This window comes from Hemicordylus capensis, chromosome 1 (assembly GCF_027244095.1).
Source record: "Hemicordylus capensis ecotype Gifberg chromosome 1, rHemCap1.1.pri, whole genome shotgun sequence".
Lineage (NCBI taxonomy): Eukaryota > Metazoa > Chordata > Lepidosauria > Squamata > Cordylidae > Hemicordylus > Hemicordylus capensis.
The window spans coordinates 126,839,696-126,860,320 of record NC_069657.1 but is presented as its reverse complement, the minus strand read 5'-3'; the positions used below and the strand labels follow the sequence as shown (position 1 = coordinate 126,860,320).

The following is a 20,625-nucleotide window of genomic DNA, read 5'->3' as shown; positions in this document are numbered from 1 at the left end:
ACACCAGCAGAGAAATTCCTGTTACAGGGAGCACTGATCCCCAGAACTGATTTTCCCCACCTCCAATGGTGCATCAAGCACAGAAGTAAAATAAGATGTTTTAGAACCAATTAAGCCTCTTTAGACACTAGCCTATATGGTGAACATTAGTTTTCTGATGAAATACTGTTTTCCATACTTTAACAACTTGTGACCAACTAAGTTGAAAAGATACTGTGGTGCTTAGGGGATAAAGCACGGGGGTGGAGGTGGGGAATGTAAGATACTACTGAATAGATGAGAGCTTTATTCCATGCTCACATTTCTTATTATACAAAATCTGTTACACTGCTAATTAAGAAATGGGCATGTGGAGTGCCACACATGGGATTGCATTTGTATAACATGAAGCAGCAGCAACTCCTCAGAAGTTGAACTACAGTACAGAACTAGAACTAGAGTACAAATAGTATAAACATGTTTTGATACCACTTTGGGCTCCTTGGAGGAAAAGCAGAATATAAATGTAAAATAAATTAATTAATAAGGCAAAAAGCCCAAAACTAAACCAAATGGTTGACCAAAAAGCCAAAATCCCACTATGGTGGCAAAATTTACTAAATAATTAGTAAGTCATTGCTCTGATACTCAAAAGACTGTTTCAAACTAATGTTCAGGCTGCCCTAGTATAAAAATATTCAAGTAAAACTTACCAATGATTCACCATCTCCTGAAACTATGAAGAGAGAAAAACAGTCAGTCTAAACAGTGTTCTCTCACTCACTCACTCTCTAATGTGACTACTATTCATATGAATGGTCTGAGAACAAGGAACTTCCTCAGCCTTCTGCAGGTTTCATTACTTAAGAGAAAAGCGATGAGCGTTTTCAGTATCTCTCAACTAGTTCCCTTCATTTGCATTTTAGATCTACATCTTAAAGTCAAAACACTGACTTAGTACAGGTATAAATGAAGTTTGTAACCACACAGCCCTGCTATTATGTTTCAACATGGAAGATTAAGTGCTGTGCTTATGCAGCTTTCGAACAAAATGATTAAAAGGTTTACATCATCAGTAAGGAAAGCTGTTCACTTTAGTCAAAATTTACCTTCACATTCTCATTTAATTCATTTGAATGAATTAAAGGGGGAAACAAAGAATACTGTACAGATGAATCATAGAGCCAGGATTATCATTTTAATATAGCTACACAGTGTGACTAGACTCAGGGGTAAACCTAGGTTTGGATCAAATGCACTAACCTCCTGTCCTGTGGAAGGTTATTGTTAGGGTATTAGCTAACATGATTATACCAATCCCCATCACTGATTCACCATAAGCACTTTTGGTTTTAATATGTCCATGTATTATGTGAATGGCTGCTAGGAAGCTGCATGGCTCTGTTGGCTTATAAGTTACTTCCTCTATGCAATTCTTTTTCTTTTTCTTTTCAAGAGACAAAGCAACCATTTGTGTATGCTAATGATCTCCCACCCTTATTTTATCTTCTAATATTTCTCATACTTAAACACCCAACTTGCTTTCTATGAGCTTAAGAGAGCAGTTTGAGGGCTCAAGGGTCACCAGGTGCAGAACAAGATCTGAAAGAGACAGGAGGGCCATTCACACAACCAGGAGGGCGAAGGATGTTCCATCTCACCTACTCCCCAAACAATCAAAGAAATGCCGCTGGGAATGCAGACTGCGCTCCCAGATGAGCCATGCTGTGCCATGCAGAACAGAGCTCCAGACCCGGGGACAATGAGTCCCGGCCTCCGGATACCCCACAATGATCTGTGCCATGAGTGTGGTGCATTGTCGGGATCCTCCATCAGACGGGCACTCTAGATATACCCTAGAGTGCATGCAGCCTGAGGAGACACATGATCCTGGCAGCAGGGTTAAGTGAGCACTTACTTGCTTAATCTCAGCTAAAAGCCAGGGTAAGGAGTAGACTTAGGCTGCGTGGGAGCGCCAGGATCCATGTGGATCCTGGTGCGCCATGCGGACAGCCTAGACCAGGCTAGGCTGCTTATGAGAACAACTTCAGGGAGTTATGGAGCCCAGCCCTTATGTCCTACTAGTAGCGGGCTGTACAGGCGGCGGGACAAGTGGCAGGTGCGGCTTGTTTACACTCTCCCCACCCCAGCTGCTTTGCCTCTTCCACCACAGTGTTAACTCCAGGCATGCAGGATGTTTATTTGCCCAGGTCAGGAAAACAGACAAATGAGTAGCCCGTGTGCCTGGGATTAGCATGGTGGTGGGAGAGATGAGGCCGAATGAGGCAGCTGGGGCAAGGAGAGGAGAGCAAAAACTAGCCGCACTTGCAGCTTGTTTACTGCCTCCCGCTTCGCCTGTACAGGCCACTACTATATCCTGCCACATAGAAAATATACTAGGTTCCGTGATTCAACAGAACCACTTGAAAAGATCAGCCCATCTGAACACACAAAACCCCAGAAACTTCCACATTTGTTCACAAGTTGGCCGCGCCCTGTCTTTACAACAAATCATAGAACTGATGCAGAGGCATTCTCATTCAGTCTCTGGGAAACACAAAGACAGTCCACTTTAAGCACTTTTTGTTTGAATGCAACTCATGGAAAATATTGTATAGTGCATGTTTTTTCAACAAAGCAGACCACACATTGATTTTTCACACAAGAACAGACCAAGAGAACCTAGTGAAAATCATATCTTTTCAGTTTTGTCTGGCTGTTGTGGTTAAGACTTACCGAAAGTAGGCCTCTAACAAGCAAGAAGACTACTGAGGCCACTGAAATCCACTAAGAATCAGGGAAGTGCACAAGCTGTTCGAGCAATCCCTTGTGGGGTAGAGAGGGGTACCTTTAAGATGCAGGTAAGGAGCTCCTTACCTGCTTGCCCCCACTCCTCCTCCCCCAGCGGTGCTCGTTTTAGAAACAGCCACATGGGGATGCAGCGCTGCTTCCTGCAGCCCACACAGCGTCAAGGTGTATGCAGCACACGGCCAGAGTGCATGCACCAACATGATGCTGACCATGCAAATGGCTGGCATGCATGCACCCCAAACATGTGCATGCCGAGGTCATCTGAGATGTAGGAAGCAGCACTGCAGCCCCTCACGGTTGTTTCTAAAACAGGTGCTGCTGGGGGGAACACAGGTGAGGAGTTCCTTAACTGCATCTTAAAAAGGTACCCTTTCCATGCCTGTCGAGCCGGCATTTGAGTCTGTTAAGCGCTTGAAAAAGGAACTGCCGAACAGGCTGGAATTCAACATGTGAGCAACATTAAATATCTGCATAGCCCACTGTTCTTAAACCAACAAAGCTCACAGTATGGTTACCCCTTTTTAACCGGTCAGGCAGGAAACTTTTAAAATGGTGGCACGCTCTCTCTCTCTCTCATATATATTTGGTTGGGGGGGGGGGCGGGGTAGCAACCCATTCAAGTCTCCCTATTCAGTCCAGCAGTGTCCCTCCAGTGACTACTGCAGATATGTCCCTTGTGTTTCTCTTTAGACTCTGAACCCCTTTGGGGAAGGGAATCACTTCTGAGAATTTTTTTTGGTCAAAAAGTCATATATAAATAATGAGTAGTTTCCACACTAGTGTTTCTAGAGGAAACAGCTCCCATCCTGCCTAACCCTCAGGGACATATTTTCAGGGGGCAAGGGGGAAACTGGCAAAAATCACTCCTCCCTCCTTGCGAGAGCTTAACTACTTCTTTTTACAGAACTAATAGTCTTGCATGCTATCCCACAAGAAGTGTGCTAGAGTTCAAATTATAGTGTGTTGCATGTTTCAAGACAAGAGGTACTGGGAAAATGAGATGATCAGATGCAACATTTCTGATTTTTGAGTGACAGTAGTAGGGAAGTTTCAAATACCCATTATCTAAATAACATGCACCCTCTACTGACAAGATACCAATAAAACAAGTCTCAGATTTTGAAGGTTATGGATTTTTCTTCTTTCAAAAACTGCCTTTCAGGAAAGGAGCTACAATCTGCAGTCCCTGCTTAAATTACTTGGGTGATAGAGAAGGGAACCATTAACCCAACTTGCTCCAAGTCTTGTGAAAAGCTACGTACCTAGTTAAGAGGAAACATTTGTGCTTTGGCTGAAGTTGAACAAGTTTAGAAGAGTTACTGAACTCTTTCAGTATTTAAATTCTGTATTAATGATGTATTCATGGAAAAAGAACATCTATTTCTGTGCTTAGAACTTATTCAAGCTCCCCAAACTAAAGTTTCATGAAAGCTATGCTCCATAAAAATACTTCAAATAAGGAGCATAAAGCTATTTTCTTCACATTTATTATATCAAAGAAATTTCTAAAATTTATGCAAGTACCCCTAGATAAGGAAATATGAAGTTTAAATAAGCTTACCTTTTATTGGACTGAAGAAGTTAAAAAATGAGTCATTGGGTACTTGTTTAGTAATTGTTCTGACTGTGCCCCGCCCCTTGTGTTTCTGTTTTTTCTTTATTGTTTTAACTGTAACATTTTTCCCCTTCTTCCAATCAATAGTACATCTGGAGATAAAATAGAATTAAAAGTATATGTCAGAGACATCAAAATTTTTGGTACCTTTTCAGACTGAAGACCACTTCCCCAATAAGCAATGGTAGCTTTCTTTAGCTCTGTAGTAGTGTTATGTACAGCCTCAAATAAGGGGAAAGGGTGGGCCATCCTAGCTGCACAGAAAGAGCTCTTAAGCAAGTGTCAGAGGCCTATCTACATCATCGCTCTGAAGAGATCAGTATACAACCTCTTCTAACAAAATGAGGGGGGAGGAGAGGAAATAATCATATGGAAGGCATTTCATTGGTAGACTAAAAATGAATAGGGCTTGGCAATACACTTCGGCACCAACCAATAGCTACCAGCAACACTAACACAGTCACCTTCTCCACAGCAAAAGGAAAGGAAACTAATCAAATAGCTGTTTAAAATGTTCGTGACTCCATCCCAACAGGAGTGCTTCACGCCCAATGTTATCTAGTTGATTTAGTTACAACCAATACCTTCAGGAAAGCCACAGCCTCTGGAAAGACCCTTAGTAAGAGGCTGTGACCAGCATGCTTAGAAATGAGATTAATGCCCCAGGAAGATGCATCCATACTGCGGAGAGCTTTCTTAGCTGCACAGGATTGAAGGTAGCAGCCAATTGGCTGGGTTTTATATAAACAAGACTAAAACGAGGGTGTTGACTAAAAATATGGATCAGAAATCTAAGGATAGATTTTTTGAAATAAGTGAACTGAAAGTGGAGAAGAAAATTAAATATCTGGGTGTTTGGCTGACAAATAATAATTCTTTGTTGTTCTCAAATAATTATATTAAAATATGGAATACAGTAAAAAACTGACGTACAAAGATGGTCTAATATGAACTTATCTTTAATGGGAAGAATTTCAGTGGTGAAAATGAATGTCTTACCCAAAATGTTGTTTCTTTTTCAGACTATTCCTATAATTAATACTTTAACTTGTTTTAAGCAATGGCAGAAGGACATAAGGTTGACTCAGCCTTCCATCCTTCTGAGGTAGGTAAAATGAGTACCCAGAATGTTGGGGGCAATATGCTAAATCATTGTAAACCGCTTAGAGAGCTTCGGCTATAGAGCGGTATATAAATGTAAGTGCTATTGCTATTGCTATAACTAAATTTGTTTGGCAAGGGAAAAGACCACGAATTAATTTTAAAAATTTAACAGATGCAAAAGAAAGAGACGGTCTTACCCTACCAGACTTAAGGTTGTATTTTGATGCTGTTTATTTGACGTGGTTAAAAGAATGGATAACATTAAGAAATTCTAGAATACTTGATCTGGAGGGATTTGACAGAAGATTCGGATGGCACTCCTATTTGTGGTATGACAAAAGTAAAGTACGTAAAGATTTTCTTAACCACTATATAAGGAGGAGTTTAATGAGAGTTTGGGTAAAATATAAAAAATGGTTTGAACCTAAAACTCCGTTATGGTTATCCCTGATTGAAGCTCTAGTACGTAAAGAGGTAAATATGCAATCGCAATGGGGTACCTATAGGGATTTGTTATGTTTTCAAGAAAAGGACTGTAAGTTAAAAAGTTTAATTGAACTACAAAATTTGGTTAGTAATTGGTTTCAGTACCATCAGTTAAATGAAGTTTATAAGAAGGATCTTAAAGTTGGATTTGAGGATCAGATGTCAAGATTTGAGAAGGAGCTGTGTGAAAATGATGAAAAATTAGTTTCTAAAATGTATAAGCTCTTGCTTTTGGAGGAGACAAGAGATGAAGTGGTTAAAACGACCATGGTAAAATGGGCTCAAGATGTGGGGTATAATATAGAAATGGCAGCCTGGGAAAAATTATGGAAAACGTATTTAAAGTTCACTGCATGTTATGTTTTAAAAGAAAAGTATTATAAAATGATGTATAGGTGGTATTTGACACCTAAAAAACTGGTAATGTATAAAAATGTTTCAAACAAATGTTGGAAATGTGGACACTCTGAAGGAACTTTTTTTCATATGTGGTGGTCTTGTAGGAAGGCTAAGGCCTTTTGGGACATGATATATAATGAGTTAAAGAAAATTTTCAAAATGACATTTCCTAAGAAGCCAGAATCCTTCCTGCTGGGAATAATGCAAGGAGTGTTTTCTACAATCAACTTAACATTCTTTATGTACGCTACCACGGCGGCCAGAATAATATATGCGCAGAAATGGAAGAGTAATGAACTGCCCTCAAAAGAAGATTGGCTGATAAAAATTTTGGAATATGCAGAGATGGCAAAACTTACAGTACTGATAAGAGACCAAAATTTGGAATGTTTTAAAGAAGATTGGAAACCATTCTTATTATATTTAAAGAACTATTTTCCTAATATTGATTTTACAACAGGGTTTGACATTTAGTAATATTAGCAGGTTGGGTAGATAAAAATCGAGTTTGTAAGGTTTAAGATATATGTTTTGAATTATTATTATAGCAAGGGTTAATTCTATCGTAGGTGATTCACGAGGAGGTGTGAGCGGGAAGTCAATATTTGTTTAATGCAGGCCTGCTCAACTTCGGCCCTCCTGCAGATGTTGGCCTACAACTCCCATAATCCCTGGCTATTGGCTACAGTGGCTGGGAATGATGGGAGTTGTAGTCCAAAAACAGCTGGGGGGCCTAAGTTTAGCAGGCCTGGTTTAATGTGATGTGAATGTTAAGATATTGTTAAAATCAATAAAAAAAATTTTTTTTTAAAGGATTGAAGGTAGCTGGGGAACACCCTCAGGGACCTATTTTCAGGAGGCACTGGACACTTCTGGAGGAAGCAGGGATTGGAGAAAACCACCCCACTTTATGCAGCCAAGAAAGCTCTCTGCAGCATGGATGCATCTTCCTTGGGTGCATACACTTTCTTAGTTAGGATTTTGGCCACTTACATTAACACTGCTGTTGCTGAAACTATTCTATATTGTATGACACAACAGTCTCCAAGAGTTAAGCCCATTTCAATTAACAACTCCTGAAGCTCTGTTTGTAGCAGAGGGACATTTCTGGACATTATACAATAGCCATCTTTGCTTTCCCTTTATCAGTATTGGCTCCATTTATCTTATTGATATTTACTTGGACATTGCAGCTTAACTAACAAGGAGCTAAAATCTTCTTCAAGCATTTGTGTTATGTCACACTTTTTAGGAGCCATATGGAGGTTCAGAATTGTGAGGTCACGAGTGCACCATGCACAACAGTGCAAAAAACTAACATCAATGCTGAAGGGTGATAGAATTAAAGCTAGAACTTAAAAACAGGTTGCTTATCTGTAACAGGTGATCTAGTAGTGATGCCTTGACATTCATAAAAGTGCGACACCGTCACCAACAGGGCCGCAGAAACCCCTAGGCTATGATGACAGCTATGAATTTTGTGAATACACTTGGCGCTGTCACCAGGTCGAAGAGCAACACATTGTATTGATAGATCTGAGTCCCCAGTGTGAAGCACAAATATTTTCTGTGTGTCTCCTGTATGCCAAAGTGGAAATACGCATCTTTCAAATCCAACGTTGCAATCCATTCCTCTTGGTATAGATGTGGTAGGATTGCTTGCAGTGTTATCATTCAAAATTTTTGGACATTGACGTACAGGTTTAGCCATCTGAGATCCATTATCAGATGGATGCCACCATCCCACTTCAGTATTTGAAAATACCTTTAGTAGAATCCTGTCTGGGCCTGAGCCCACTGCACCAGTGAGATTGCTTGTTTGTCCAACAGAACTTTGACTTCCTCCCTCAGTGTTGGCATTTCTGGGGTATATTTTATGCCTGTAAACTGTGGTAGTTTGGAATTCGATGGCATAGCCCATCTTGATTATTCGCAGAACCCACTCGTCTGATGTTATATGGTGCCATGCTGGGGCATGGCTTGCCAGTTGATGGAATTCCTGGTTTACAACAAGGTGGTGTTGTGGTCCTGCTTGGTGCTTGTCCTTCAAGTGGTTGCTGTTGATTTGGGTGCTGTGGGCTCAAGGCAAATCAAAGATGTTGCTTTGGTTGTTGTGCAGGCTTATTCTTTTGGGAGAAACTCCTTCGATTGTATCGATTAAAGGGTCTCCTATAATCCTTTCAGTCATTCCTTTTGTCTATGCCGATAAGGTTGATATCTATTGTTATTGTATCTTTGTGTAGTAAATGTCCTTGCCGTAATCTTTGATTTTTTCAGTTATTGCATTGTTTCATCAGTTTGTTCTGCAAACAATCCCTTACCATCAAAATGTTAGGCTTCTATGCAATCACACATGTCCTGTATCAACATGGTCAAGCATAGCCATGCATGACGCCGTAACATCATGGCAGTCGTGAGTGTGCATGATTCCAATTCTGCCAAGTGTTTGGCATTTGCCAACTGTCGGTGGGTGGCTGTAGTAGTCTTTAGGAATGTAGACTCAAAACATTTCTGGAATTCTTCTGGTGTTAAAGATGATCTCTCCGCATGGAGTCGTTCCCACAAAGTTTATGAATATTTTGATAGGCATGCTATGTAATTAGCAATTTTAATGGAAAGACAAGCAGTGGAATATGCCCTCCTTGCAAGGATGTCTAGTTTGCGTCCCACCCTGTCCGCCGGGGTAGTATGCCTCCTTCCAGATTTCGCCGTGGAGGCACAATCAGTAATCAGTGAATTTGGCACTGGATGTTTTAGTAAGTATTCGTTGTCAAGCTCTTGAATCCCGTAAAGAGATTCTAGGCGCTTTGAAGTGGCTGTTGATATCTGCAGGATCTCCCATGCTGACTTCTCTGTTTTCATTATTACTGGGAACATGGGCAAATAAACCGGTGAACCAGTTGTTTTCTTTAAAAAGTTATACACTGGGTCGTCTAAGTCTGTAGTTCTATGAGTGAGATTGAGCCCCAAAACCTTCGCCATTTCTGCAATTTGCCAATGGTAAGTTCTCATTTCCTCTGTAGGAGAGCCCGTAGGAGGAGCAGCAACGTCTTGGCTTGGTTCCTATGGAAGTTGATCAACAGAGTCGTCTTTGAGGCCATCCTTTAATCTGATGGATAACAGTCCTCCTCTGAAGAAGATGGCACGTTGACAGGTAAGTCTGTTGGCTCAGACGTTAGCGGTTCTTTACCCCTTCCCTTAAGAGATTGAGTACTAGTCAATGGTAGAGGGGGGAAAGGATGTCTGTATAGACACTGTCCTATTTTGGCAAACAGGAGGGATGAAAGCTTGCACAGAGGTGTGAGCTACTGAAGGTATTTCACTTTGTGGAATACAAGTTTGGACAGAAGCGCTGTTGACAGAAGGTGCCTTCTGTGGTTTGTACTGAAGTGGTTGTACATGGGAGGATGTGTGGAGTGGTCTGTGTTGTGACTGGTACAAACCGTACCGGGAGTTGAGGCTTTCTCAGCCTATCCAATTGCCACTCCCTGAATAAAGCGAATTCTTCTGGAGACAGAGTAATGTTGGAGTCTCCCCATCCCCCTAAAGGGCATAAGCCTTGTGGGCTTCTGTGTGACACCAATGGCGTGACTGAAGGTGTCTTTGGAACTGAATGCTCATCATCATCATCATCATCCAAGCACTGATAACTGAATCCCTGAAATGTTGAAGTGGATGTAGTAGTATGTCCTGATTGAAGAAGTTGCAGCAGTTCTGGGTCAACAGATTCCTCTGTAGGTGTTATTTCAATAAGCATCCCGGTGTCGAGAGCAGTTTTGTCGATGACGATAGCCTCAGATAGCTGCTTTGCAGCTGACTTAGGGGTTGTCTTATCTTTCCTTTTTCTGTGCGCCAAAGCCGTAGGCGCAGCTGGTGCCTGGTCTTTCATGGTCGACGTTTACCTTGACTTTGAATTGGTAGGAGCTTTAAGAGTCTCGGCATGCTCTCAATGTCGAGAGGCTGTTGAAAGATCCGGTGTCGAGCTCAGGCTGGCAGGCGATTGCCGAGGGGTAGGGGCTGGTGACAACGATCATGCCAGGTATCTAGGGTTTTCTGTCTGCAGCCCTGTTGGTGACAGTGTCCCACATTTATGACTGTTGAGGCCTCACTATCCAGATTAAGTCAGTAAATTTCCATGGTTGTGGATGCAGCACACATCTTCAAGGCTGAGAAACCAGAGACGCTATGAATGATGATGTAACCTATCCAGAAACGTTGCATTCAATTTTACACAGTTGCTGCCAGCACTCTCTTTACAATCTGTGTTTAGTTCCCCCATTCCAGGTCAATGTAAAAAGTTAAGAATATTCCCTTACCCTTCACAGTCAACAATTTCAGGGCCTTCAAATGAGAAAGGATCCGTCTTGTCTGGCTCCGACTTCATCTTGTAGGTTTTTGTCAGAACTGAATTAGTAAAGTAGTCATTGGGCTCGAAGTGGAACTCTAATGTGAAAGACTACAAGAAGGTCTATTATTATTTTAAAGTTATCACCAATTTTCAAGCACGTAGAAATAAAGCAAACTACGGCTACCACCATATTTACCCAAATACAAGATGACTCTGAATTTAAGATGACCGCCTTTAAAAATACAGGTTAAATACAGGTTATATCTGTATTTACCCAAAAGGAATAGGACTCTGAATTTAAGATGATCATACAGTTTCTAACTTCAAATAATTTGAAAAAAAGAACTAGGCTTGGATTCAGGTAAATATAGTACCAGAAAATATTTGGCTTGGCAATGCTCCCTTTATAAAACAAAAACTCACAACAGTCTGCTTTACACTGCTCTTCTGAAGTTTAGCAATATGTTAATAGGAAAAAGAAACTTTGATAATGTGAAACGATTAATGAGCAGTATGTTTCCAGGACAAGTTTTCTATTACAACTATTTACAGTACCTAATTCTATGTGCAAAGTTTGTGTTTTATTTTATTTAAATCTAAATGAAAAGGGAAATCTGAATATATTGTGCACTTAATTCAATAAAAGTTTGGCCTTTCACTTTGTCAATAGTTAAGAGGTGGTCAGGCAAATGAACACCACAGTAGATACTAAGCCTGTGCACTGTGTTGGGGCTGACAGACACATCAGACCAAATATGCCCTCTATTGGGCATTATTGGAATCAGATCCGTAATGACAGGAGTGACCCCCAATAGCTGAAACTCCAACTAAATTTCTTCCTGTCATAGCAGTACTCTGTTGGAGTTTCAACATCCCTGTCAGACCTCCATCATCCACTGTTCTCTCTTCAGCTCTGCCAACAGCCGGAAGAGGTTTTGAGGGGCTGCATCCTGGAAACTGGAGAGAGGAAGCAGAAATGCAACTCCCCATGGTGGACCCATAGGAAAAGAAGGTGCCCTATGGGAAGTTGCCATCTTGCTCCTCCTCGATTTCCAGGATGCAGTTCCTCAAAACCACACACAGAGAAATCTGACTTGGGAAGAGTGGGATCCAACAGAATGTTGGGGAAATGTCAGAGTTCTAACCTGACCCAACTGACGGTTTTGGAGGGGCATATCAGCCTTCCCAACAATTTTCCTGTTGCGCTGGATTAGACATTCTTCAATGGGCACAGGCCTAGTAATAACTGATCACATACCATATAGGATTAATATAAAAAACAACGTTGGCGCATTAGAACCACTGTGAAATTGCTGAAATTGAACGTTGTGATATAAACATGTTTAGAAATATAAATTATACCAGAAGAGTTTACTGGGTGACCCGGGAGCTTATGTGCTCCCTTTACACACATTTCCATCCTAGCAGTGACCTCCTCACACCTATGCAATATCACAGCACTTTTGATCAGCCGGTGTAGGAACCAGTCTGGGAGGGGATAGAGAGAGAAGGAAGGAAGAAAGACTAGTATACATAGCTGGACAAATCAGAACCTCTGTAAAAAAAATGGCAGGTCTGTGTGCACAATACAAAGTGATTTCATTGTATCTTGATGTATCCCTAATACACACAGTTCTAACTGAAACCTACTAACTACAATGAGCAGTAACTCAATCAGTTAAAAACCTTTGAACTGCCTAAGAAGTTGGCCTCACAGCAGGGCAAACGACAACAGATTTTCACACACTTGCAGATGCTGTAGCCTTGCCTCATAAGGAATGGGCTCCAGGCCCTGGATCATTTTTCCAGTTCTACAATATCCTTCTTAAGATATGGTGACCATAACTATATGCAGTACTCCAAATGTGGCTGCACCATAGATTCGTATAAGGGCATTATATATTAGCAGTTTTATTTGCAATCCCTTTCCTAATGACCTCAAGCATGGAATCTGCCTTTTTCACAGCTGCCGCACACAGTTAACACTTTCAACAAGGTGTCTCACACGACCCCAAGATCTCTCTCCTGGTCAGTCACTAACAGCTCAGACTTAGACTCCCATCAGTGTACTGTATATATGGAGTTCGGTAGGGTTTTTTGCCTCAATATACATCACTTTACACTTGCTTACATTGAACCACATTTGCCATTTTGTCGTCCACTCCCGCAGTATGGAGAGATTCTTTTAATGCTCCTCACAGTGTTTTTTATTTCACTATCCTAAATAGTCTGCCATCTTAAGTGGCACAGTGGGGAAATGCTTGACTAACAAGCAGAGGGTTGCCGGTTCGAATCCCCTTTGGTACTATATCGGGCAACAGTGATATAGGAAGATGCTGAAAGGCATCATCTCATACTGCACGGGAGGAGGCAATGGTAAACTCCTGCTGTATTCTACCAAAGAAAACCACAGGGCTCTGTGGGCACCAGTAGTCGAAACTGACTTGATGGCACACTTTACTTTTAAATAGTCTAGTGTCATTTGCAAATTTGGCCACTTTGCTGCTTACTCCGACTTCTAGGAGTAACTTTTTTATGAACAAGTTAAAGAGCGACGGTCCCAGGAAAGATCCTTGGGAGACCCACTTCTCACTTCCCTCCATTGTGAAAACTGTCCATTAATTCCTACCATATATTTCCTGTCCTTCAACCACTTACCATTCCACACATGAACCTGCCCCTTATTGCATGACTGCTAAATTTATTCAAGAGCCTTTGATGGGGAACTTTGTCTAAAGCTTTTTGGAAGTCCAAATATACTATATCAATCAGAACACCTTTATACACAAGCCTGTTGACACTCAAAGAACTCCAAAGGTTAGTGAGGTAAGACTTGCCCTTGTAGAAGCCATGCTGATTCTACTTCAGCAACGCTTATTCTATATATTTAACAATTTTGTCCTTAAGTATGCTTTCCATCAATTTACCCGGCACCGAAGTTAAGCTAAATGACCTGTAGTTTCCCAGATCCCCCTGGATCCCTTCTGAAAATGTGAGTTACATTAGCTACTTTCCATTCCTCTTGCATGGAGCCTGATTTTAGGGATAAGTTACATACTGAGCCCTTTGGAGTCAGGGAACCATCTTTTTATCCTCTCTCTCTCCCTCTCTCCCACACTGAGTGCTTGTGTGTTGAAAAGCAATATATCTATTAATAAAAGTATTAGTAAGGGTAACTTTCTAGCTTTTATGACAGTTGAATGCAGCTATTTATTTATTTTATATGCTGCCTGACTCCAAAGGCTCTAGGAGGTTCAGAAAAACAAAAACAATAAGAACAAAATAAAACTATTAAAACAACAATTAAAAGTTTTAAACATTCAGAGATTACTAAAAGCCTGGCTAAAAAAAAAAGTGTCTTAAGGGCACTTTGAAGGCCGATAAAGATGTTAAACCACAAATGTCTAAAGGGAGCACATTCCACAGCCCAGCAGTGACTATAGAGAAGGCCCACACCCGAGTCACCGCCAGATGAGCTGGTGGTATATGGAGACGGACCTCTCTCGATGATTTTAATGTGCAGTGAGGATCATGCAGAAGGAGGCGCTCTCCCAGGTAACCCAATCCTAAGCCATTTAGGGCTTTAAAGGCAATAACTAGCCTTTGTATTTTCCCCAGAAACCTATTGACAGCTAATGCAATTGCTTTAAAACAGGCATAATATGGTCTAGAGACCAATCTAGCCACTGCATTCTGAACCAACTGAAGTTTCCAAACTACATAGAGAGGCAGCCTCACATAAACCTCATTGCAGTAGTCAGGCCTAGAGGTTACCAGCAAGTGCACCACAGTTCTGAGATAATTATCTTCAAGGAACAGATGCAGGTCTCGTATCAACCGAAGTTTATAGAAAGTGCTCCTAGCCATAGCCTCAATCCAAGAAACCAGAGTGAGGCCTGGGTCTAGAAGCACTTCCAAGCTACATACCTGCTCCTTCGCGGGGAGTGCAACCCCATCCAGAACAGGAAGATCTATCACATCCCTCGAAGTATGACCCCTTACCATGAGTATCTCCATCTTGCTTGGATTCAGCTTCTCGGCCTTTTGGCTGGGAAAGCATTCTCTACTAAAGTCATCTATTCCTCATCTAGTTCATTACTGCCTGTAGGCAGGCATTTGAGGGGCTATGCCATTTCCTGATGGTGATGTCATGGAGAAATAGATTTGGGTGTCATGAGCATATTGATAACATCATGCTCCAAATCTCCCGATGATCTCACCCATTGGTTTCATGTAAATGTTTAAAAGCATCGGAGACAGGATAGAGCCCCATACAATAGCTCTTGTTCCAGAGAGCAACTATCTGAGTGACACCATCTGGAATCCACCAGAGATAGGAAAGGAACCACTGCAAAGCAGTGCCACCTATTCCAAAATCCCCCAAGCAATCCAGAAGGATACCATGGTTGATAGTATCGAAAGCCGAAGAAAGGTCCAAAAGAACCAATAGAGTCACACTCCCTCTCTCCATTCTTTGGTAGAGATCATCCATCAGGCCGACCAAGGCAGTCTCCACCCCATAGCACAGTTTGAAATAGATCTATTTAACCTTTGATGGAAAGTAATGTAAGTAAATGCACATATGTAGTTGCTGATAACTACACAAGTGTCCCCTATTGCTTTTTGCAGGCCGGATTCTGCCCATAGATCATCAGTTGTCTGCCAACATCCTTAATAGCATGCTGTACACTCACTTGCAACTTGCTCCCCAAGTTTAACTGCCTGTACTATCCATTTCTATCACATCCCTACAAAGATGTTAACCCTACAGTTTTAGTAGTTTATTTTAACTGCTCAAATGGTCTGCATACTAAACACATGACTTGCCTTGCTATTTATCAAGACTTACTCGCACGTCGCATGAGAGGTTGAGGAGAAATTAAATGTAAGAAGTGGTACTCTCTCTTATCTTTGTAGTCTGTTAAAATGATTCTCATTTATTTATTTATTTATTTGATTTGATTTGTATACCGCCCTTCCAAAATGGCTCAGGGTGGTTTACAATTAAAACAAACCACTAAAACAGTGAAGAGCTAAAACAAATTAAAAACACAATATGCAATTAACAATTTAAAAACATTGTAAAACAACAATTAAACAATTACAGTGATTAAAAACCCCAAAATCGGGTTTTGAATTTTAAAATAAACCAAAAATTAAAACCCCCCAAATTTAGGAAGCTGAGAAAGGTGGGTGAAAATATGGGTTTTCAGGTGTTTTTTGAAAATTGCCAGAGATGGGGAGGATCGTATCTCAGCAGGGAGCGCATTACACAATCTCGGGGCAGCAGCTAAGAAGGCCCGTCTCCGTGTAGCCAAACAAGTTGGCGGTAACTGGAGATGGACCTCCTCAGATGACCTCAATGGGCAGTGGGGCTCATAATGAAGACGCTCTCTTAGATACCCAGGGCCTAAGCCGTTTAGGGCTTTGTAAGTTATGACTAGCACTTTGTATTTTGTCCGGAAACCTATTGGCAGCCAGTGTAACTCCATCAGTAAAGGAGTAACATGGTCTCTCCGAGATGACCCAGAGACCAACCTGGCTGCCGCATTCTGAACCAACTGAAGTTTCCGGACTACGTACAAAGGCAGCCCCATGTAGATTGCATTACAAAAGTCAAGTCTGGAGGTTACAAACAGATGTACCACTGTTCTGAGGTCACTGATCTTGAGAAATGGGAGCAACTGGCGTATCAGCCGGAGCTGATAGAAAGCACCTCTGGCCACCACCTCAACCTGAGAAACCAGAGAGAGGTGTGAATCCAGAAATACTCCCAGACTGCGAACCTGTTTCTTTTGGGGAAGTATGACCCCATCTAGAATAGGCAGATCAAAATCGTCTCAAGTTCTGACCCCGCACAATAAGTACCTCCATCTTATCTGGATTCGGCTTCAGTTTATTCTCCCTCATCCAGCCCATTACTGCTTCCAGGCAGGCATTTAGGGAGGATATGCCAGCTCCTGAAGAAGTGGACATGCAGAAGTAGATCTGGGTGTCATCAGCATACTGGTAACACCCAGCTCCAAATCCCCTGATGATCTCTCCCAGCCGTTTCGTGTAGATATTAAAAAGCATTGGAGAAAGTACGGAGCCTTGAGGGACACCATACTTAAGCTCAGATTTTGAAGAGCAACAGTCTCCAATCAACATCTTCTGGAATCTCTCTGAGAGGTAGGAGTGGAACCACTGTAAAACATGCCTCCCACCCCCAACCCCCTCAGACGTTCCAGAAGGATAGTATGGTCGATAGTATCGAAAGCTGCCAAGAGATCTAAAAGAACGAACAGAGTCACACTTCCTCTGTCAATTCCCAATTGGAGATCATCCATCAGGCCAACCAAGGCAGTCTCCACCCCATAGCCCGCCCGAAAACCAGTTTGAAATGGGTCTAGATAATCAGTTTCCTCCAAGACCGCCTGGAGCTGAGAGGCCATCACCCTCTCAATTACCTTGCCTAGCCATGGGAGATTGGAAACAGGCCTATAATTGCTCAACTGAGGAATCTAATGCAGGCTTCTTTAGAAGAGGTCTAATGATTGCCTCCTTAAGACAAGGAGGCATCTTGCCCTCCCTCAGAGAAGCATTTATGATTTCCACCAGGCTGTTTACAACAACCTCCCTGCTAAATCGAACAAGCCATGTTGGACAAGGGTCAAGAGAACAAGTGGTAGGCCTCACCGATCCAAGCAGCTTGTCCACATCCTCAGGAGTCACAAACTGAAACCGATCCAGTCGAATCACATAAAAGGAGTCGTTGGGCACCTCTAGCTGAGACATCAAATTAATTGTGGAGTCTCCATCTAGGTTGGCCCGAATCCGAGAGATTTTATCTGCGAAAAACTCTTTAAACACATCACAGCGGGTAACTGATCACTCCAAATTCTGGTTCAAGGGAGGGGGGGCAGATACGAATCCCCTCACAACCCTGAACAACTCAGCTGGACGTGAACTCGCAGAGGCAATACAGGCAGAAAAGAACCGCCTCTTTGCCGCACGTATTGCCTGAGCATAGATCTTTAGATGTGCTCTATGTCGCAATCTGTCAGATTTGAGTCGAGTCTTCCTCCACTTGCACTCCAGTCGCCTACCTTGCCATTTCAACCCCCATAGATCTTCTGTATCTCAAGGGGCAAATTTTGAAGTGGGTCGGAGGGGATGCTTGGGAGCAATCGTGTCTACTGCCCTGGTGAGCAAGTTATTCCAATTCTCAACCAGGGCATCAACAGGATCATCAGCAAAGCCAACATTAAATCCCTCCAAGGCTTCTTGGAATTGTAATGGATCCAATAACCTCTTTGGGTGGACCATTCTAATGGGCCCCTCGCCCCTGTGGAGGTGGGAAGTGGTTGTAAGTCCAACTTTAACCAGATGGTGGTCCGTCCATGACAATGGGGAAATCACAGGAGTCCTCACCCACAGACCACCACCATGATCAGAGTCAAATACCAAATCAAGCGTGTGACCTGCAATATGCATCGGTCCAGAGACCACTTGGGATAGGCTATAGTTGTCATGGCCGCTATGAACTCCTGAGCTACCCCGGCCAAACTGGTCCCGAAATGAACATTGAAGTCCCCCAGCACCAAGAATCTGGGAGACTCCAATGCGAGTTCTGCGACCAAGTCCATGAGCTCAGTAAGGGATTCCGCTGGGCAGCGGGGCGATCGGTACACCAGCAGAGGTCCCAATCTATCCCTGGTCCCCAAACTCAAGTACACACATTCAACATGGTCCGATACCCTGACAGGGACCCTGGTAAGGGAGATGTTATCCTTATAGACCACAGCCACCCCACCTCCCCGCCCACGTCCCCTCACCTGCTCCTCTACAGAATACCCTGGCAGGAGAAGCTGGGACCAAACTGGACCACTAGCCTCCCCCAACAAAGTCTCGGTAATACATACCAGGTCAGCCCCTTCATCCATGATCAAATCATGGTCAAATCATTTTATGTATGAATGGTCTCGGACACACTAGTGTCTCAATTAGCAACAACTGTGGACTAGGGTAAGAAAAGCAGGTTAACAGGAACTAGATTGTACCTGATTTCCCCCAAAATAAGTTAGATAGGAAACTGCCAGACCACTGGTTCATATAGCTCAGTACTGTTTAAACTGACTGGCATTGACTCTCCAAGGTTTCAATCAGGAATCTTTCCCAGCCCCACCTGGAGATGCCAGAGATAGAATCTGCACGCAAAGCAGTGTTCTCTCTAATTTTTTTCATCTGCGTGCAGAATGAATTGTGTTCTGAGCAGCAGTATCAAGACAATATGTGCACATGTGTGTTCAGAATGGGGCCTTCCTGATTCAACCTGAGTGGGATCTAAAATTAACTGAGCCGACATCAAAAAACTTGTGAGAGCGCACACGTGCACATGTCTTAGAGGGAACACTGATGCAAAGCAGATGCTCTAGCATTGAGCTATGGCCCCATACCATTCATTTAGATAACTAAGCTTGAGCTAATCTACAATAGCTATTTATATGAAGTAAGCAGGATTCTACAGAATCTGTCACCACACACACACAGGTGCATACCCCTTAACCTCAAACGTTCTACTCAGACACAGCCGTAAGTCAGAAGGTTATCTCCATCATCATCATCATCATCCATTATTATTTTCTTGTTTACACAGTCAGACAGGTGTTACTGACTGGTTTGTTTTATCCAGACATCGAGTCCTTCCCAAGGACCTGGGATGCCAGAATTTTATTGTCAATGTTATCCCCTGGTATTGCTATGTCGATTATTTTGACTTGTTTTTCTTTCTTCTCAGCTACAGTTTTATCTGGTGTATTGTGTGGCAGATGTTTGTCTTTGTTTTCTACAACTTTTTCAATTTTATGGTTCCACCAATTTTTGGCTGCAGGTAGCTTGTATTTTTTGCAGATTACCCAGTGTATCATCCCTGCTACCTTGTCATGCCTTTGTTTGTAGTCAGTCTGTGCAATCTTTTTACAACAACTCATTAGGTGGTCCACTGTTTCATCTGCTTCTTTACAAAGGTGGCACTTGCTGCATTTTTATATTATTATTATTAATATAATATAATAATATAATAATAATATAAAAACATCCAGACGTTTGGACTAGACAAGTGTGCTACATTAATAATGTACAGAGGAAAAATAACAAAAACAGAAGGAATAGAACTGCCCAATGGAAGCAACATCAAGAACCTGGTAGAGAAAGAACATTACAAATACTTGGGCATTCTCCAGGCTGATAACATCACACACACTGAAGTTAAAAGAAACATTGGAAGTGAATACATCAGGAGAGTTAGAAAAATCCTAAAGTCCAAACTCAATGGCGGGAACACCATACAAGCCATAAACACCTGGGCTATACGTGTTATCAGATACACTGCAGGAATAATAGACTGGACCCAAGCAGAGCTAGAGACGCTAGATCGTAAGACCAGGAAAATCATGACCATCAATCATGCTCTGCACCCCTGCAGTGAGGTAGATAGGCTATATCTCCCTCGCAGCTCAGGTGGAAGAGGAATCCTGCAAGTCCATCAAACAGCAGAGGAGGAGAAAAGAGGCCTTGAAGAATATATCAAGGACAGTGAAGAAGATGCACTTCAAATGGTCAGTAACGAGAAACTATTCAACACCAATGAAACAAAGCAGGCCTATAAGAAAGAACAAGTCAAGAACCGAGCAGAACAATGGAGAAATAAACGACTGCATGCTCAATATTTGCACGATATAAGTGGAAAATCAGACATGAGCAAGACCTGGCAATGGCTTAAGAATGGCAACTTGAAGAAAGAAACTGAGGGTTTAATACTGGCTGCACAAGAACAGGCCCCAAGAACAAATGCAATAAGAGTAAAGGTCGAAAAATCAACAACAAACAGCAAGTGCTGCCT

General features: G+C 42.2%; 1 protein-coding gene across 4 annotated transcripts in view; it reads right to left on the bottom strand.

The window, feature by feature from the left end:
• The window catches only part of NAP1L4 (nucleosome assembly protein 1 like 4), a 116,567-nt gene that overhangs the window by 27,772 nt on the left and 68,170 nt on the right, over window positions 1-20,625 (bottom strand). For all 4 annotated transcript variants that reach the window (XR_008313708.1, XM_053285493.1, XM_053285494.1 and 1 more), the window contains exons 9-11: window positions 10,711-10,850; window positions 4,352-4,497; window positions 693-715 (exon numbers count right to left, since the gene is read on the bottom strand). Coding sequence is in view for 3 of the 4 variants with exons in the window: in XM_053285493.1 (XP_053141468.1) it covers window positions 693-715; window positions 4,352-4,497; window positions 10,711-10,850 (309 nt within the window). In the remaining variant the exon portion in view is untranslated. The remainder of the gene's footprint in view (window positions 1-692; window positions 716-4,351; window positions 4,498-10,710; window positions 10,851-20,625) is intronic.